At 42.3% G+C, this 16,301-nt stretch overlaps 1 protein-coding gene across 1 annotated transcript in view; it reads right to left on the bottom strand.

The window, feature by feature from the left end:
• Window positions 1-752: 752 nt before the first annotated feature.
• CELF2 (CUGBP Elav-like family member 2) overlaps window positions 753-16,301 on the bottom strand; it is a 246,642-nt gene continuing 231,093 nt past the window's right edge. The window contains exons 11-14 of the mRNA XM_082481858.1: window positions 11,828-12,007; window positions 7,715-7,858; window positions 2,093-2,264; window positions 753-778 (exon numbers count right to left, since the gene is read on the bottom strand). Of these exons, the coding sequence (XP_082337984.1) occupies window positions 2,137-2,264; window positions 7,715-7,858; window positions 11,828-12,007 (452 nt within the window). The 3' untranslated portion in view covers window positions 753-778; window positions 2,093-2,136. The remainder of the gene's footprint in view (window positions 779-2,092; window positions 2,265-7,714; window positions 7,859-11,827; window positions 12,008-16,301) is intronic.

Genomic DNA, 16,301 nt, shown 5'->3' with positions numbered 1-16,301 from the left:
TTGTCTAACTGTGAGTCAGTTCAGCAAAAGGTGACACAAGTAGGTAGCATTTGCCCTAAAACAGGGTAAATATTTTCTTATACTAATCTACAAAAAGTGGTTCTATATATATACTTTAATGAGAAAGTGAGCCACCTAAAATGGCCTTATCAAAAAACTTTACACTGCCTGAAAAATGTAAAAACTATTACAGACCTCTAGAGACTTAAAATCAGACAGTTTTATTTCTCAAACTGTTTTGGAAGTAGTCTGTTAGAAACCAACATTCTGTGCCTCTGGACACATATTGCTATTGTCACCAGTGACCAGGCAGAATGCCAATCCCTGTATAATACTTTCAAGTCTGTTTTTTTTTTTATTTTTTTTTTTACGAAATGAAAAAAAAAACAACAACCAACCAAAAAAACAAAACAAAAAACCCAAACAACAAAAAAAAACAAACAAAGGAAAAAAGAAAACCAAAAAAAGGAAAGAAAAAAAACAAAAACATTTTGCCACAGGTTGTTTTTAAATCCTATCATTAATTTATCTAATAATAAATTTCAGTCTTGCATGAATGCAGCAATGTTTTTTCACATTGACTTCCCAGAATTCATAGCTAGATGAGGTCACATGCAAATTTCAAAGGTCAAACTAGATCAAAGGTCAGTAGGAGAACCAAATATGATGTGAGGTCAGAAAGACATCAGAAACAATGACGGGACGATGAAACTTTTTTTTTTTTGAGACGCCACAGGGACATGCTAGGCAAACGATGGGCTAACGGGCATGGAGATGTCTAGGGAAAAAACAAGGAAGAGGAAAAAAAGTTACACAGAATCTATGCAGCACAAACAAAATCACTTTCATGGGTGCAGGAGAAAACTAATGCAAATCTTTTATCAGTAGAGTCTATGAGCCGTTCACATAATTTGCATTAACTTACAATACTCGTCAACAAGAGCACAATGGAACCCCAAAAGAATCCATCTGAAAGGAGTCAGAGAGAATGGATTCCTCTTTGGGGAGAAAAGAGAGGAAAGAACCAGTTTCTACAAATGTAACAGAAAGGTACGGGGAGGGGGGAAAAGGGGGTCAGACAACTGAACTTTAAACTAGATAATGGAAACTACGAACAAAATAACCAGACAAATACAAACAAGAGGATAAAAGCATGAACTGTAAAGGGTGTAGGGTTCAACAGTGAAAAAGCGCCCATTCCTGGCACAATTACTCTAGAGACTACTTCAAAGGATCTAGCTAGCATAGAGAGCTGCTCTTTAGGTATCCAATAAGTTAACAATAGGCAATAAATAACTTCCATTATTTCTGAGGCAGTAAAAATTTTGTATAAAAATAGAAATGCTTTTTACAAATAAAATTTACAGGCCTGTGGCTTTCTTTTTTATTATTATTAAATTTATCTCTCAAGAAACATCAAGTATTGTCACTCATTTTATTTTATTTTTTTTTATTTTAAACCCTGTAGCTTTAGAAACAGATCTCTAAATCTTTTTTACATTAATCCTTTCCAAAAAAAACCCAAGAACTTAAAAAAAAAAGTGAAATATAAAGACGACCAGTGTAAAATCAGACTAATATATAACAATACGCTGATTCGAACGGAAAAAAAAAATAATCGAATCTTCTCAAAAAAACAAGTTGATGTAGTGGAAAGACTTGTTTCAATTTTTGTTGCAAAATAAGTGCTTCAACTGGCGGGAGGCCATTTTGTTTAACCTATAAACTGCTGGTGCCACCCTGGTAAAATACGATCCATCCGTAGAAAACAACTTTTATTGTGTGCTAATGGCACCAGGGTTCACAGAGTTAAATTGCACATTTTTGTGTGTGTGTGTGTGTGTGTGTGTGTGTGTTGCTTTGAATTTCAAGACGTTTATTTTTGTTTTAAAAAGGAGATAAATTATGCTGCAAAACAAAATACAGTAACACAACTCGGTAATTACTTGGCGAGGAAATGGGAGCCAAGTGTAATAAGGACAAGTGGGGAAATGGAAGTGGTAACTGTAAAAATAACTGTCTCTTGGTGAAGGTTGGCTCTATGTTCTTTCTTAACCCCCCTGCAGAGGACAGGTTTGCTCATGGGACTTACCCTAAGAAAGCTAAAATAAGAGCAGTAAGCATCTGGGGTTAAGATCAGTAAGGTTTGCTGTCATTTTTGGAGCGTTTCAGCTGAACCTTCAAGCGTTTCATGCCAATCTGAAAGCCGTTCATAGCCTGGATAGCAGCTTGTGCAGAGACTGGATTGTCATAGCTAACAAAACCTACGAGACACAGAACGGAGGCGGGAGAGAAAGCGAACTGTAGGTTAGAACAAACGTCAGAAGGCTTTTTGTTAGGATTTTATTATCACTATTTATTTGACACATTTACCTCACTTTCAGAGAATTCTTTGATCACACTTCGTATCCCATTTCCTCTCCCGTTTCCTTTGCCTCCCCCTTTACCTTCGCAATCTTTCTTTTCTAGCTGGGATGCGGTTGGCCAGCGTTGGTGCAATGCAGTTTCCAATCTGTTATTTATCTACCTGCCTTGGAGACTGAAGATTTTTATCACTGTGACACTTTTCACGTAATATCTACATACTTCCCAGTCTATTGGGAAGAACTATTGGGCCAGTCCGCAGATGGGAAGCTGAAACAGAGAGCCTGGTTGCAGAAACAACCCCCCAAAACTTCGACGCCTGCCCGCATTTGCACGCCTGAATGTGAGCTCACGTGCACTGTGCGCTACGGAACATCTCCTTGGGCTGAGCCTAGGACAGTTGCAACACATTAATATTTTGTATTTTCACAGCTCCTTCCAGTTCAAGATCTCAAGGTACATTAAATGTTAATTAATTCAGCCTCTTGGTCCCCAAAGGGGTATGCAAGCTTCAAAATTAAGCAGCATCGTAAAGACAACGGCAGGGCTTGACGAGAACTCCAGATCTTCTGCTCCTCGGCTGCGAGCACTAACTAGGGGGATAATGCTTGCTCGGGTAATTCGGAATGGCTGGCCCGGCTCAGCTTTCTTTTCCCCAGGAGACTAAAAATGCTCTGTTCATAATGGACTCAAATCTCCCCGATTCTGGAAGCTCAAAATTCATTTTCATATCTGGGCCTCCCACTTGTAATTGCAAAACTCGCCTAACTGCTGCTCTGCCGCAGCTCTGGCTAATTACCACCGTACTCAGCCCGCTATTATGCATCTGCTTTGAAATGCTCCCTCTTCTTTCCACTTGAATTTGCCTTAACACATATCCCTTCACTCCGTTAAAGCACGGATCCCACACACTTTGTTTTCAGCCCTAACTCACAGGCTTCTCGGTGTCTCCTACCAGCTTTCTTCATTTGTGCTTAGTGCCTGTGTACTTTTCTGATTCGTAACCTCTTTATACCATCATTTTAACCTGTTCTTTTACGGCTCTTGTTTACCTTGCACTGCTGCCCTCTTCCATCTTCAGTGTCACAATAACACACTTTCCCCATTGTAAAGAAAAAAACCCTCTTATCAATCATCTGCTCCTCGTCCAGCTGCTCTCCTTCGTAGACCATCCCCACGGTTTCACCTTAAATCAACTTCACCGAACTCTTTAACTTAAGACTCTTCTCTGACAATTCAGGCTAACTTCTGTTCCTTCCACTCAAAACCACCTCTCCCTTAATTCTCTGCAGACCTTCTCCTGGCCAAAGCCAATGTGCTCTATTCATGTTGTTCTGGGGTTGATTATCTGTTACCTCCTCAAGGGATAATAAGCGTTCCTCCATACCTTCCTTGGGTTTAGTAACTCTTGTCACTCCCTCACTTTTTTCACTGGATCATTTCCTCTTAATATTACTGCCATATCCTGGGCAGCTCCATCACTCTCTTCCTTTCTTCCTTTCCCCTGTTTTCTTCTAGGAGACCTTATCTGTTCACATGACTCCAACCACTGTCTTAGCACTGCACTCCTGTGTCTAATGCCATCAGCTCACAGATCTCACCCTTGATCTCTAGGATTGCCTCAGGGAAGGAAAAGAGATCTACCATGAGTTGGAAGGCAGCTGTAGCATCTTCCAGGCAGGTGTTCCACAGCTGAGGTGTAGCTACTCTTACCTACCTTGACAGTTCAGCATTTTCCTCTACAGCTTTCCCGACCTTCGCTTTGTTCTCTTAAGTGCATTCAGAACAGGCTTTTGCTATGAACTTCTCATCGCCTTGGTTCCTTTTTTCCTTAGCTAGTTTTAGCCACCTGAAATTTAAGCAACTGATCTAAACCAATCACTTTGATGGCATCTATGAACGGCGAATGAAGAGAAGCAAGCACACCCAGAGGTGGCTTTTCCACCCACCATTCATGTCACCGATTCAGACACCTCCACTGATGACAGAAGAACAATTAGCTCAGGCTACGCTTACCTTCCAGGGGGGTGAGACACGTCACCTCATTCTATGTCTCTTGATTAGCTTCCTTGACTCAGCCACAAACTCAGACATACCACCTCTGTGCTGCATCCCTGGCATCAGCCTTTATCAGTCAGTTGTTATGCTGATTCACAATTCGTCTCTTTACACAGAATGCTTTATCTACATTAACCTGTTACACTTTCACCTTCTCCCTTATCAAGAACCTTCATTTATAAGGCTTACAGAGGAATCTGGCGTTCTCTCCCTTTATTTATCTTTTTCTGATTGCACCCATTCATCATTTATCTGGTCTGAATTTTAAACTGCAGGTTACATGAGGTTGGGATGATGTTTCTTATCAATTTTGAAAGACCCTGTCATGATGATTCTGATTTTTGTTTTAGATCTCTAGGTATGTCTATAATCAGGATAAATATTTTTAATCATTCGAGTAGCAATTTTGCAATGAGGCAGACCACATTTACGCACTGATGTCATTGCGTCCCCCCTCCCCTGCCTTACTTTTACATCTCTCATTTCTGTTATTCTAAGGTGTATGAAAGGCGAGAGATAAGCTTGAAGAGTGAAACCCTTCATCTGCTGAATCAACTAGAGCTCATGAGAACTCATTGAAGTGCTCTTCCAGGTGTAAACAGACTGTCCTGTCATCCTCATCACCATGTAATCTTTTCAGGTGGGCAAGAAAGCAAATACTCCATTTTCTGCCAAGAAAAGTAATTTTTCATTTTGAGAAGCAGTGTTATAATAAAGTTCTTCACTGCATCACTACCCTGCGACTCCCTCAGAACACACCTTCCTTTCCCAGTTCTGCCAGTGGACAGCCTTGGACAACCTTTTCACCTTTTTGGTGTTCTCGTCTGTAATTTGACCTCCTCCTCCTTTGGGCAGAAGATTAGAAACTCCGCAGTAGAAAGCACCAAGCATGTGCAAAACATCCTTACCATTATTATTATTATTATTATTATTATGGAAAAAAAGACCAACCAAACAAAAAACCTGAACCCAAACTGTACCAAGAGCAATGACCATTAACAATATGGAAGAGAAATGGGTTCTTCAGATGCACTATTGCCCTAGTTTTTGGTTGGGAGGACAGAGAAAAAATAAAACTTTTAAAAACACAAATATGGGACCAAACCAACAAATAGATGATTCTTGCTAATAAAACTTGAGGAGGTACATATAGACTGTGCTAGTATGTTAAACTAGCAGGATTAATTCTGGCTTTGCTTGTGATTAGCAGTGTTACCAAGTAGTCACCTACTGAATCAGAAAATCTCAACTTCCTCTACCACTGCAGTACTTTTTGTTTTTAAAGCAGAACTCTCTCACTGGTGGCAGAATACCTGAGGAGGAGAATCAGAAATTGAAATGTTGGTGAAAGCTGACTAATGCCAAAAAGACAGAGGACTTCTCTATCCATTGGGTATTGACCTCTCCATTTTGCCTCAAATAAGATTAACTTCAGTGCATCACTTTACGTTAGGTAATTGTGTCCCATAAATCCAGACAAACGCGTAAGTAGCTAAAAGTAAGCTGAGTTAAAGGAAACCCACAAAAAGCAAGTCTGGGAAGCGAGCTGATGAATTGAGCCTCCTGCCCAAACTAAGCTACATTCTTTCAGCAGTCACCAGAATTGCTGCATTTCGATTAACGTAGGCTGATTTGACATTTCATCAAGATTCCGGGAGACCTCAACAACGATTTCGTCTCCCCAACATACCAACTGAAGTGGACCCAGATCAACAGGGAGTCCATTTCAATTCCGCTTTTCAAATTTGCTACAGCCTCAGGGACTTAAAACAACCTCATAAACCTGCATAAAACAACCTCAGGGTTGTTTTAACCCACTGCAGAAACATGATGGACTATATTAGTCTAGTTATGAACAATTTTTTGTAAAGCTTAAAGAGGTGAATGCTTCAAAAACGAACTGAAAGACTATGGAAAAATGTACCCTTTCTCTGAATAGAATTAACTTTCCAGGTGTACTACGGGCTCATCTTCAGGTGAAAAACACTCAGGCTGTGACAAGGCTTGAATTCCAGTGCAGCAGGTATTTCTGGATAACTTGATGAATTCTCTCCGTGTTTGGGCACTGTCAGTTTAGGTAAATGCAAACCCTTTCAAGATGGGTTAAAGCCCAATAGCGGTGGGGCCCCTGAAAGGCCCTGGTGGAGACAAATCCTTAGGCAGACACATTTTAACAAAACCCAGATTTTAAAAAAAAAGTAATGATACGCAAGCTAAGAAACATGTATTATGGTTAACGGGGACACTTTAAATGGGGACACTTCAGAATTAAGGGATGGTGCTGGGCAAAGAGCAACAGTGTCAGTACAAAAGGGTTTTGGGTAAACTAGGGGTTGTCTGGACTGGTTACTCTTTTGTCATACATGCAGTTGCGCTCCTTTACTCCAGGAAAGAATTGTCACTTTTATGGAAGCTTCGATATTTTAGGTCAAACCTTATAAAACTTATCTTTAAGAGATTCCTTCCTCCTCCTAGACCCTCCTCGTGTCTTGCATAAGACCACAGTTATTAGACCAATGCTCTAACAGATTGCCCTTCTCTGACATTCTGTACTCCATCAACGCACTGATCTGGTGCACCTACGCTATTCAAAAGACATCAGCCCATTTAATCAACCCCAGAACTTGTTTTATACCAACACATCATCTTCTCCTCTGTTGTGATCTAATTTTCTGGCAGCTCAAAGTGTTCTCTCTGGGAAAGTTGACACTGATCTTGTGAGGCTCCCTTCATCCCTGCCCTAAGGTAAGGGGAGATGCTACCTTCCATAATACACTGGAGCCCTCCTGCAACAGCTGGAGCTGTACATCTAGACATCAACTGTCTGTGAAGCATTCTGAACTACATGTACACACCATTCAATCACTAATTGCAAACTCTTGTACTTAATTCAGAAGAAAGAAATTCCTGTAATGTAGAAGTAATGGGTTAAACACAGAGCGTTTTTAAGTGGCTCGGCTATACAATAGAGAATAATTAGGTATCCATAATAAGGCAGTTTAATAGTATACTAAATGACATTCCCCCACATAGGGTGTAATTAGTTTCATGTACTTGACACATTCATGCGAGATGTCAGACTGGAAGATTATTATTGTTTTTTCATATCCAATTTTTAGTTAGGACTAGTTTGTCTGTGCATCTTCCCGCTCATTTGAGGATTAACAGTCCATTATTTTTGGAATGAGATTCCAGTATGACATTTCTCACACTGCTGTTAATTTTCTTTCCTGGCCCCTTTTCAGTACAATGCATGTGGGTTTTACTATTCGATTTATTAAATTTGACATACCAAAGCACTTGCTCAGATTGGTCTGTTTGTCAATGAAGACTTTAGCAGAGATAACATTTCCAAAAGGCATGAACATCTGCAGAATGTCCTGGTCTCCAAATTCCTGGGGGAGGTGGTAAATAAAGAGGTTTGCCCCTTCTGGACCTTTAGGAAAACAAAACAAAGCAGAAGTATGAGAACAGCTATTACAAGTGCTCTATTTAATCTATTTTTCCATAATACTTACTGAAGGTGATGGTCAGAAAGCATTTCACTTTCCAACTTTGAAGGAACAAACGCAAGTGGATCATCAAAGGAACAGAGCTGAAATGCAGCTCTTTAGAGCATCCTATCTTGAAAACTGTTTACTTGATAACTGTTCTACAGAAGAAGTTAAACTGCAGCCTCTTCAATTTATACAAGTGTCTTTCAGTATAATTATGGTTAGGAAAACAGGTACACAATGTATTCGCGCTCTCACAATACCCCAAGAACTGCACAGGGAGTCTTCTGCTGCCTCAAACACCTGCATGGGTTTGTCGGATTAATTCGAGTTGTGGGAACTTACGGAAATGCAATGACCTGAGCTGAGATTTGAGTGTCACAGGGCAGGAAACTGGTGGAGATGGGAATAAAAAGGATAAGACAAAGCAAACCTTGTGACTTGGAAATCAGGGAAGTCAAAGAGAGAAAGATACTCAGAATTAAATTTGTACTGAGTCATTTCAAAATGACAGCCTTTTTTTTTTTTTTTTTTTTTTTTCAAATAGAAATTCCCCATTGAAATCTCTGTCTCCTGGAAGAAACCTTGTAAAGAAAGTCTTTTAAAAAAGTTCAAAGTAAAGTAGTTGGGTTGAAGTGAAAGTGGCTTTAGACAAAGTTGAGTTTGCAAAGAAAAGTGCAAACTCAAAGGTGCTTTGACTATCTTTCTTACAGCCAAAATTTGAGATACATTATTAGTGCCGTTGGTTTAAACACTCATCCAAGTACTAATGGGTTATTTATTTCCCTTGCTCAATTTCCCCTTTACCATAACATACTGGAAATGAGCAACGGATGCCTGGAAGAACATAATGTATGACGGAGACAGACACGTGCCCTTCCCATGCCGACACCAGGAACATAAGTGGTACATAAAGGGAACAGACATTTCTGGTAAAAACACATCTGGAGTAACCTGTTTAAGTATTCCTTTGCTTAATGGAACCTAAGGGTGCCTCAGATGTGATGTTCTTGGTTTGCTGGAGAGGAAGAGGAAAGCGCACATCAGATTCATGGAGTACCTTCTGCAAGAGAGTGACAAAGCCTCACCTCTCCCATAGAGAAGAACCAGGTTGGCTGCTCTCTCTCAGTCTGAAGGAAAAGGTTATAATGTTTGCCCAAAAGGAGGGGATAAAGGGATTAGGGAAAAAAAAAAGTTTTTAAAAAGAAAAACATTTTTGGGGGTCAAAAAAAAAAAAGGAAAAAAATCGGCCACCTGCAACTTCTTCTTACTGCAAATAAATGATCCTATCCAGAAAATAATATTTTTAAAATAGTATGAAACAATGTATTAAACAATAGTTTAGAGCATATGCATGAGACAGTTCACTGTGCTCCAGCATTTAATATTTATATAGCATTTTTCTCTGGTACTTGTCTATCCTCAACCACTCCAGACTCTTCACCATTCCATCAGAAATCATGTTAAGAGACAAAACATAGTTGTCAGTATTCAATGATGGAATTTACTCACTTTAACTTAACCCCTTACTAACAGAAACAAGACATATAACAAAAAAGACGGTATTTTAAAAGGGACATTGCCAATTCATAATAATAAATAGTAAGCCTACACTTGATATGAACATTCATAAACACAAAAAAATTAAAATAGAAAAAAATCAACCTGTTCTCCACTATGTATCTTACAATGACACCAGATAAACAATTTATTTCTGGTGTCAAATAGTCTGTTGTTACTGACCAAAACGAATGAGATGAAAGATAAATGCAAGGGGGACAAAAAAATGAGGGGAAAAAGGTTAATTAAAAAAAATAAAATCCTTTCATTTCAAATAATTCAAGCTGTTAGCAGTAAATGAAGAAAAGCATTCAGAGAAAATACACATTTTAACTTCAGTGTTCCTAAGTGTTCCTATACAATAGCTAGCTGGAGGAATGCCAAATTTGTCTTCCTAGGAAACACTTCCCATAACAGTACAAGACATTTTAAAAGAGGATAAAAAAAAAATTCTCTTGAGGATATTATACTAGGTTTATTTCCAAAGCTCAGCCCTGGCAAGAACAGGAGTGACAACATAGATACAATCTTAGAGAGCATGCAATATTTTCCCGTCCTTCTAGAATTAGCTGGAAATTAGGATGAGAGAAAGCAATGAAAACAGAAGCAAACCCCCCAAATGCCTGGGAAGTGTGCAGGGGAACGGAAGAGGGGAAAAGGGTAACCTCATTTTCCTAAACATCTTGTAATTAGTATTCATTTATTCTTAGCAGTAACTTCCTGAGGTTTATTTGCTGTTGGCGCGGGGAGAGGGGGGCAATCATTCACTTAGTCGCTTCCCCGCAAGACCCACAATTAAGCAAAGAACCACTCAAAGTGAAAACGGATCTTGTCATTAACTCAAAACCTTAAACCTAATCAGATTAACTCCATTATCACAGAAAATGGAAACCAGAAGAGAGAATGGCACCCATGAAGGGATGATTTTTGTTACCAGTGCCTTTTTAGGCGGTACCTGGCAAATACTTTTCTGTAAGAAAGGATGCTAAACTATAACTTGAAGGACAGATGGTTAAAAAATGAATGTATTGGATTTGCGTGGCAAGGTTTCGGTAGCGGGGGGGCTACAGGGGTGGCTTCTGTGAGAAGCTGCTAGAAGCTTCCCCCATGTCCGACAGAGCCATCACCAGCCGCCTCCAAGATGGACCCACCACTGGCCAAGGCTGAGCCCATCAGTGACGGTGGTAGTGCCTCTGGGATAACGTAGCTAAGAAGAGGGAAAAAATCCTGCGCGACAGCAAGCAGGAGAGAGAAACAACTCTGCAGACACCAAGGTCAGTGAAGAAGGAGGGGAGGAGGTGCTCCAGGGGCCAGAGCAGAGATTCCCCTGCAGTCCATGGTGAAGACAGACCATGGTGAGGCAGGCTGTCCCCCTGCAGCCTGTGGAGGTCCATGGTGGAGCAGATATCCACCTGCAGCCCGTGGAGGTCCACGGTAGAGCAGATATCTAACTGCAGCTCGTGGAGGACCCCGCACTGGAGCAGGTGGATGCCCAAAGGAGGCTGTGACCCCGTGGAGAGCCTGCGTTGGAGCAGGCTCCTTGGCAGGACCTGTGGCCCCATGGAGAGAGGAGCCCACGCTGGAGCAGGTTTGCTGGCAGGACTTGTGACCCCGTGGGGGACCCATGCTGGAACAGTCTGTTCCTGAAGGACTACATCCCATGGAAAGGACTCACGCTGGAGCAGTTCGTGAAGAACTACAGCCCGTGGGTAGGACTCACGTTGGAGAAGTTCATGGAGGACTGTCTCCCAAAGGAGGGACCCCACGCTGGAGCAGGGGAAGAATGTGAGGAGTCCTCCCCCTGAGGAGGAAGGAGCGGCAGAGACAACGTGTGATGAACTGCCCAGAACCCCCATTCCCCGTCCCCCTGTGCCGCTGGGGGAGGACATAGAGAAATTGGGAGTGGAGTTGAGCCCAGGAAGATGGGAGGGGTGTGGGGAAGGTGCTTTTAAGATTTGGTTTTATTTCTCATTATCCTACACTGATTTGATTGGTAAGAAATTAATTTTCCCCGAGTTGAGTCTGTTTTGCCCATGACGGTAATTAGTGAGTGATCTCTCCCTGTCCTTCTCTCCACCCAGGAACCTTTTGTTCTATTTCCTCTCCCCTGTCCAGCCGAGGAGGGCAGTGACAGAGCGGCTTTGGTGGGCACCTGGCCATTAGAGGTTAAAGACAATAACAACACTAAACAGGATAAAACTGGAAAAAAAAACCAATAAATCAAAGATTAGTCTACTCGACGTCCTTTGTTAAGCCTCTGTGAAGAAATGAAGGCAGGGCACGGCTTTCGCTTGGTAGCGTAGGTGGTTTGCTCGGCGCGGGGCTGTCTCCGCCGGCAGCGGGGGGCTTACCTTCCTTCTGGCTGCCCGCAGCGCTCTGCTGCTGCAACAAGCTCTGACTGTACAACGTGGGCAGCGCGGCGGCAGCGTACTGCTGGATTCCTGAGTAGGCCTGGGTGAGCGCGTCCATGGTGCCGGCCGTACCGTTCGTCAAGCCTGTTGCGCCGAGTCCTCCGTTCAGGGCCGCCATACCTGAGAGCATTTGAGCAACTTTACAAAAAACCCAACAATAGAGAAAAGAAATTGCACTTGTTCATTAGTGCTTTCCGAAAGTCGTTGGTATTATATGACACTGACAACGACGGCAGTGCATGCAGCTCGGCACTTCACCAAATGGGACTGAAAACAAAGAAACACGACTTTGGCGTCAGGATGACTTCAGCACAAGGGTTGCACAGTCAAACGGACTCGCATGCAGCCTGCTACTGGCAAGTACTGCGGCTCGGTGCTCCTGAAAGCCTCTCTGCCCACCCTCCCCGACACCCACGCGTCTGCCGGGGGTATCTGAAGCTGGGAGGGTGGGACCTATTTGACCCGCACCCTTGCAAGCTGGCCACTGGGAAAAAGCAGTCTGCGAGGAAACCCACTCCTCCTGACCAGGGCCTTTAGCAACAGGCAATGACCACACCATATCAGAAGTGTTTTGCTTCTACAGAGTCAGCAGAGAACCCTCATCAACAGCATGTTGAAACAACCCTCTGTAAAACGATGGGCTTCGCCCCTTCGGTTTGTGGTAGGAAGATGGACTGCGACGCTCTGCGCGTCCACCCTCCTCCTCCGGTTGCTCCAGCTGCTCCAGAAGGGATGAACCGCAGCACATCTGGAGCGACTAAAAATGCTTCATCCAGACCAGGCATATTTCATGAAGAAACAAAAGCACTTGGTTCTAGCGATGTCTGTCTTCTCACTGGAATCAGAGTCGCTTTTTTTTTTTTTTTCCCCCTTTAAAGCAATTCTACATCCTGTTAAATAACAGATCAGTTTAACTGGGATGACTGCCAAAGAGGAAATTTCAGACTGGATTGCTAGCTGTGCGGAAAATAGCATCCCTCATCCCTGCAAACAGTGCGGTCTGCAAAAGAAGTTTTCCTTCTCTGACTCGACGGTGGACAAACCTCTGGGCTACAGCGTTTCTCCATTGCTTCTCGTCCTCATCACAGCTCCTAAATGAGCCAGGTTGGAGTTAACAGTGTTCACACTTATTTTTTTCAGAAATTCCAGAAAAAGTGCATTTTCTGTTAGAACTACAGTCTCTTGGGCGGCCGAAGAGGTGGCAGAGTTCAGAGCCCTCTTCGTCGCCCACACCTCCGACTTGTGTCAACCAGAGCAGTATGTGCTCACCAGGACTGGGAGCCAGGCCATGTTTTCTGCACAACTAGCTATCCACTGCGCCCCGGTTTCTAGGTGAACGGCTCACAAACATCTTAAAAGGGGCTTAATCAGGCCCCTTGAGGTACAGTAGTTCAGTCACCAGAAAAACGGGGCACCCAGAACCACCAGCGACCATTTCTCAGACATTGACTGTGTAGTGTTTCGGTCGGTAAAATGATGGGTGAAGAGGTGATGGGTGGAGCCACATTAAGACCCAAAAAGCTAAGAACATTGAAAAGAGAGGGCTTCATTTCAGAGCAATAATAAGGGGTTATATGCAAATTGGAGAAAAGTGAGGAAATTAAGCAGAGGACACTTTATAGTGAATTAACAATGAAATCTATTAGACTGGGAAACAATCTTCAAGGAAAGTGGCATAAACCTTATCACATGAGTAATTTAGAGACAGAAAGAATACTGCAGGGAATTATCCTGCATTGACAGAGGAGGATAAAGATGCTGACCTACTAGTTTTATTCCATCTCTTATGTAGATTCAAAAAGTGTATTCCTATGAGTCTCTGATAATCAGGACAATTGCTCAAGTGGCACCTTTCTGGCTTCACCAGAGTCTGTGCCAATTAAGAGAATTGTGCTGCATAAATTATACCTTTTGATATTACTATAATTTGTGTGACTAAACACTTGACAGAGATGTGATATTCTTAGCCTTTCCTTAATAAAATGTCTCGCACTTTGAAGATTTCTTTCCCCTCCACCCCACTTCAGAGCATCACTCTATCCTGGTAGGAGGGACTGGCTGCCACTGCTTTGAACAAAAACCTCTGCCAGAGCGCAAGAGCGCCACGTAGTTGTTGTATAATGGTTCCAGTTATAAAACAAGACCTTGCAAACCAGGATAGCTTGTGAAGCATCTTACATCTAAAAGGCAGGACATTTGGAAAGCGAAGATGATGATTCTCCATCATCATCATCATCATCTGATCCTGAGCCTGGCCTTAACCTGCTCTGATGTTTTTCTACACAGGTTTGTGTCATTGCTTCCATGGGTGTACACACAGCGCTGGTTCAGGCAAAGGTTCCTGATAAAGCAGCTTGTATCGCTCCTTTTATTATAGTGTTGAAATAACTTGATAATAGAGGAAGCATTAGGATAACATGTTATCTTTCGTGAGTCATCAGCCTATTAGATAAACACGCTTTGTGTTGCAGTGGGCACCATCCTCCCCCTTCTTTCACCTAGAATCAATAGCCCCTTCCCACCAAATGATTTCAGATCAGCAAGCAGCCAGCCCGCCCCAGCTCACCCCGCTGCTTCTGGGGAGGGCACTGCTACCGCTACCGCAGCGCACGTGTCTAACTACGCTTCTCTCCTGAGCAAAACAGAGCTGCAGAAAGCTCTCAACGTTTTTTTCTGTTCTCCCTTTTCACGTTTTTATGAAATCTACAAGGTACAGCTGCAATTACACATCTCTGCCATCTCTTTATTATCTCTACCAATGCACCTCAGTCTGATATTGAACTCTGGTCCCTTCCTCACTTCTGTGAAATAACCCTTTGGAGCCTCTCATCTATGGCCTTCTACTTTTTTGAGTTACTCTACATAACACAGAAGTGACAATGCTTGGCGAGTACAAAGGTCTCTTAAAGTGTTTTCCAAGTACCTTCAAATCCGTCATGAATAGTTTTATCTCCATTTTACAGACGTAAATACGGGGGCAGAAAGGCTAAGTGATTGCCCTGGGTTCACCCACAAACACTGTGTCACAGCTGCCCAGCGTCCTGAATCCATGGTGTTCTTAATGGCAAAGAATCTCTTCCTCTCTCTTTATTCATTTTTCCTCATTATTCATAATTCTTTCTGCTAGTTACATTATTTAAATTTACATGCCCAAAGGAGACAGTCTAATGTTTTGTCATTTAAGGTTTTAGATGCTTGAAGCACAACTGAGGGAAGACTGGGTGAATCCCCAAATGCACGTACAATGGTTGCCAAACCCTTGGAGACAGTTAAACTTACTATACTCAACTTACTTTAATTTTTAAGGCCTCTAGACATCTTTCTGCAATGCTTCTCTCTACAATGAGAGCACTATCAGTCTCCACAGCCCAGCTTCTTTTTCATGGACCCAGTCAGAAAAACAGAAAAAAGTCTCCTAGTGAGCTCAGCCTGGAAGACATTCTCCTTGTAATTCTCACATACAGAGCAGGACGTGGCTTCAACAGAAGAGTACCTCTTCCAACACCTCTGTGTAAATCAATGCCCAAGCCCAGTGCCACCTTCCAATTCATTTTTGGGTTAAGTTCTACTTGACTTGTGCTTCGGATCGCTCTTGTTAATTTCCCAGTTAGAAGCACGTCACTCAATTCCGACTTCTCTGCACGATTACTTCAGGAACCTCCATGACCAAATGACGTTAGAATGTTTTTACTGGAGTGCTTATGACCATGGCATAATGTGAAATGTCAGAGTCATCGAGCGTGACGTTTCCCGAAGGCAAACTGCTAGGCGGGTTTGAGCGTGAACAACTGGATCAGATATGGTCACTAGGAAAAGCACTGCCTCGTCATTACAATAGACAGGGGAGGCTGTAACTTGGAACAATGCTTTGCTACCGTTAGCATCACAAGTACCTGAAACTGGTAATCAGTGTCACCCGTTTGACAGAAACAGTGCCACAACACTGTTGTGTTGGGGAAGCAGTTTCCCCTCTTTAGATCTCTCTCATATATGTATATACACAGACAGACAGATCCACATACATTTTGTAAGTGGTATACACATACAGATACTCTAGGCACGTACACTCTGTGTCCATAAAAACATCCATGAAGAAGATTTGGGACTGAAGCCACTCTTGGCACAAGACCACAGAAGTAATGGTGGCTTAAAACAAGTTAAAATTCGTTACTAGGTTGTGAATACATCATTAATCCTCCAAAAGACACATGCAGATAAGTTTGCACATACATTACCTCAAAATACTTGCTGAGAAAACGTAAACTCTTTGCTTGTAGCCTAGCAAGAAGTGTTAAAAGGAGTGCAACAGAAGGGTTCCCACACAAAGTCAAGAGCAAGGTGATTCATTCTTCCTTGGTCTTGGTGAAGGGGACATTATCTTGGAGTGCTCCATTGTGCCTGGGTTCTTAGTACT

Source organism: Vanellus vanellus (genome assembly GCF_965231255.1).
Source record: "Vanellus vanellus genome assembly, chromosome: 1".
Classification (NCBI taxonomy): Eukaryota; Metazoa; Chordata; class Aves; order Charadriiformes; family Charadriidae; genus Vanellus; species Vanellus vanellus.
Note: the sequence above shows the minus strand (reverse complement) of the source record. Positions and strands in the feature narration are given on the sequence as shown.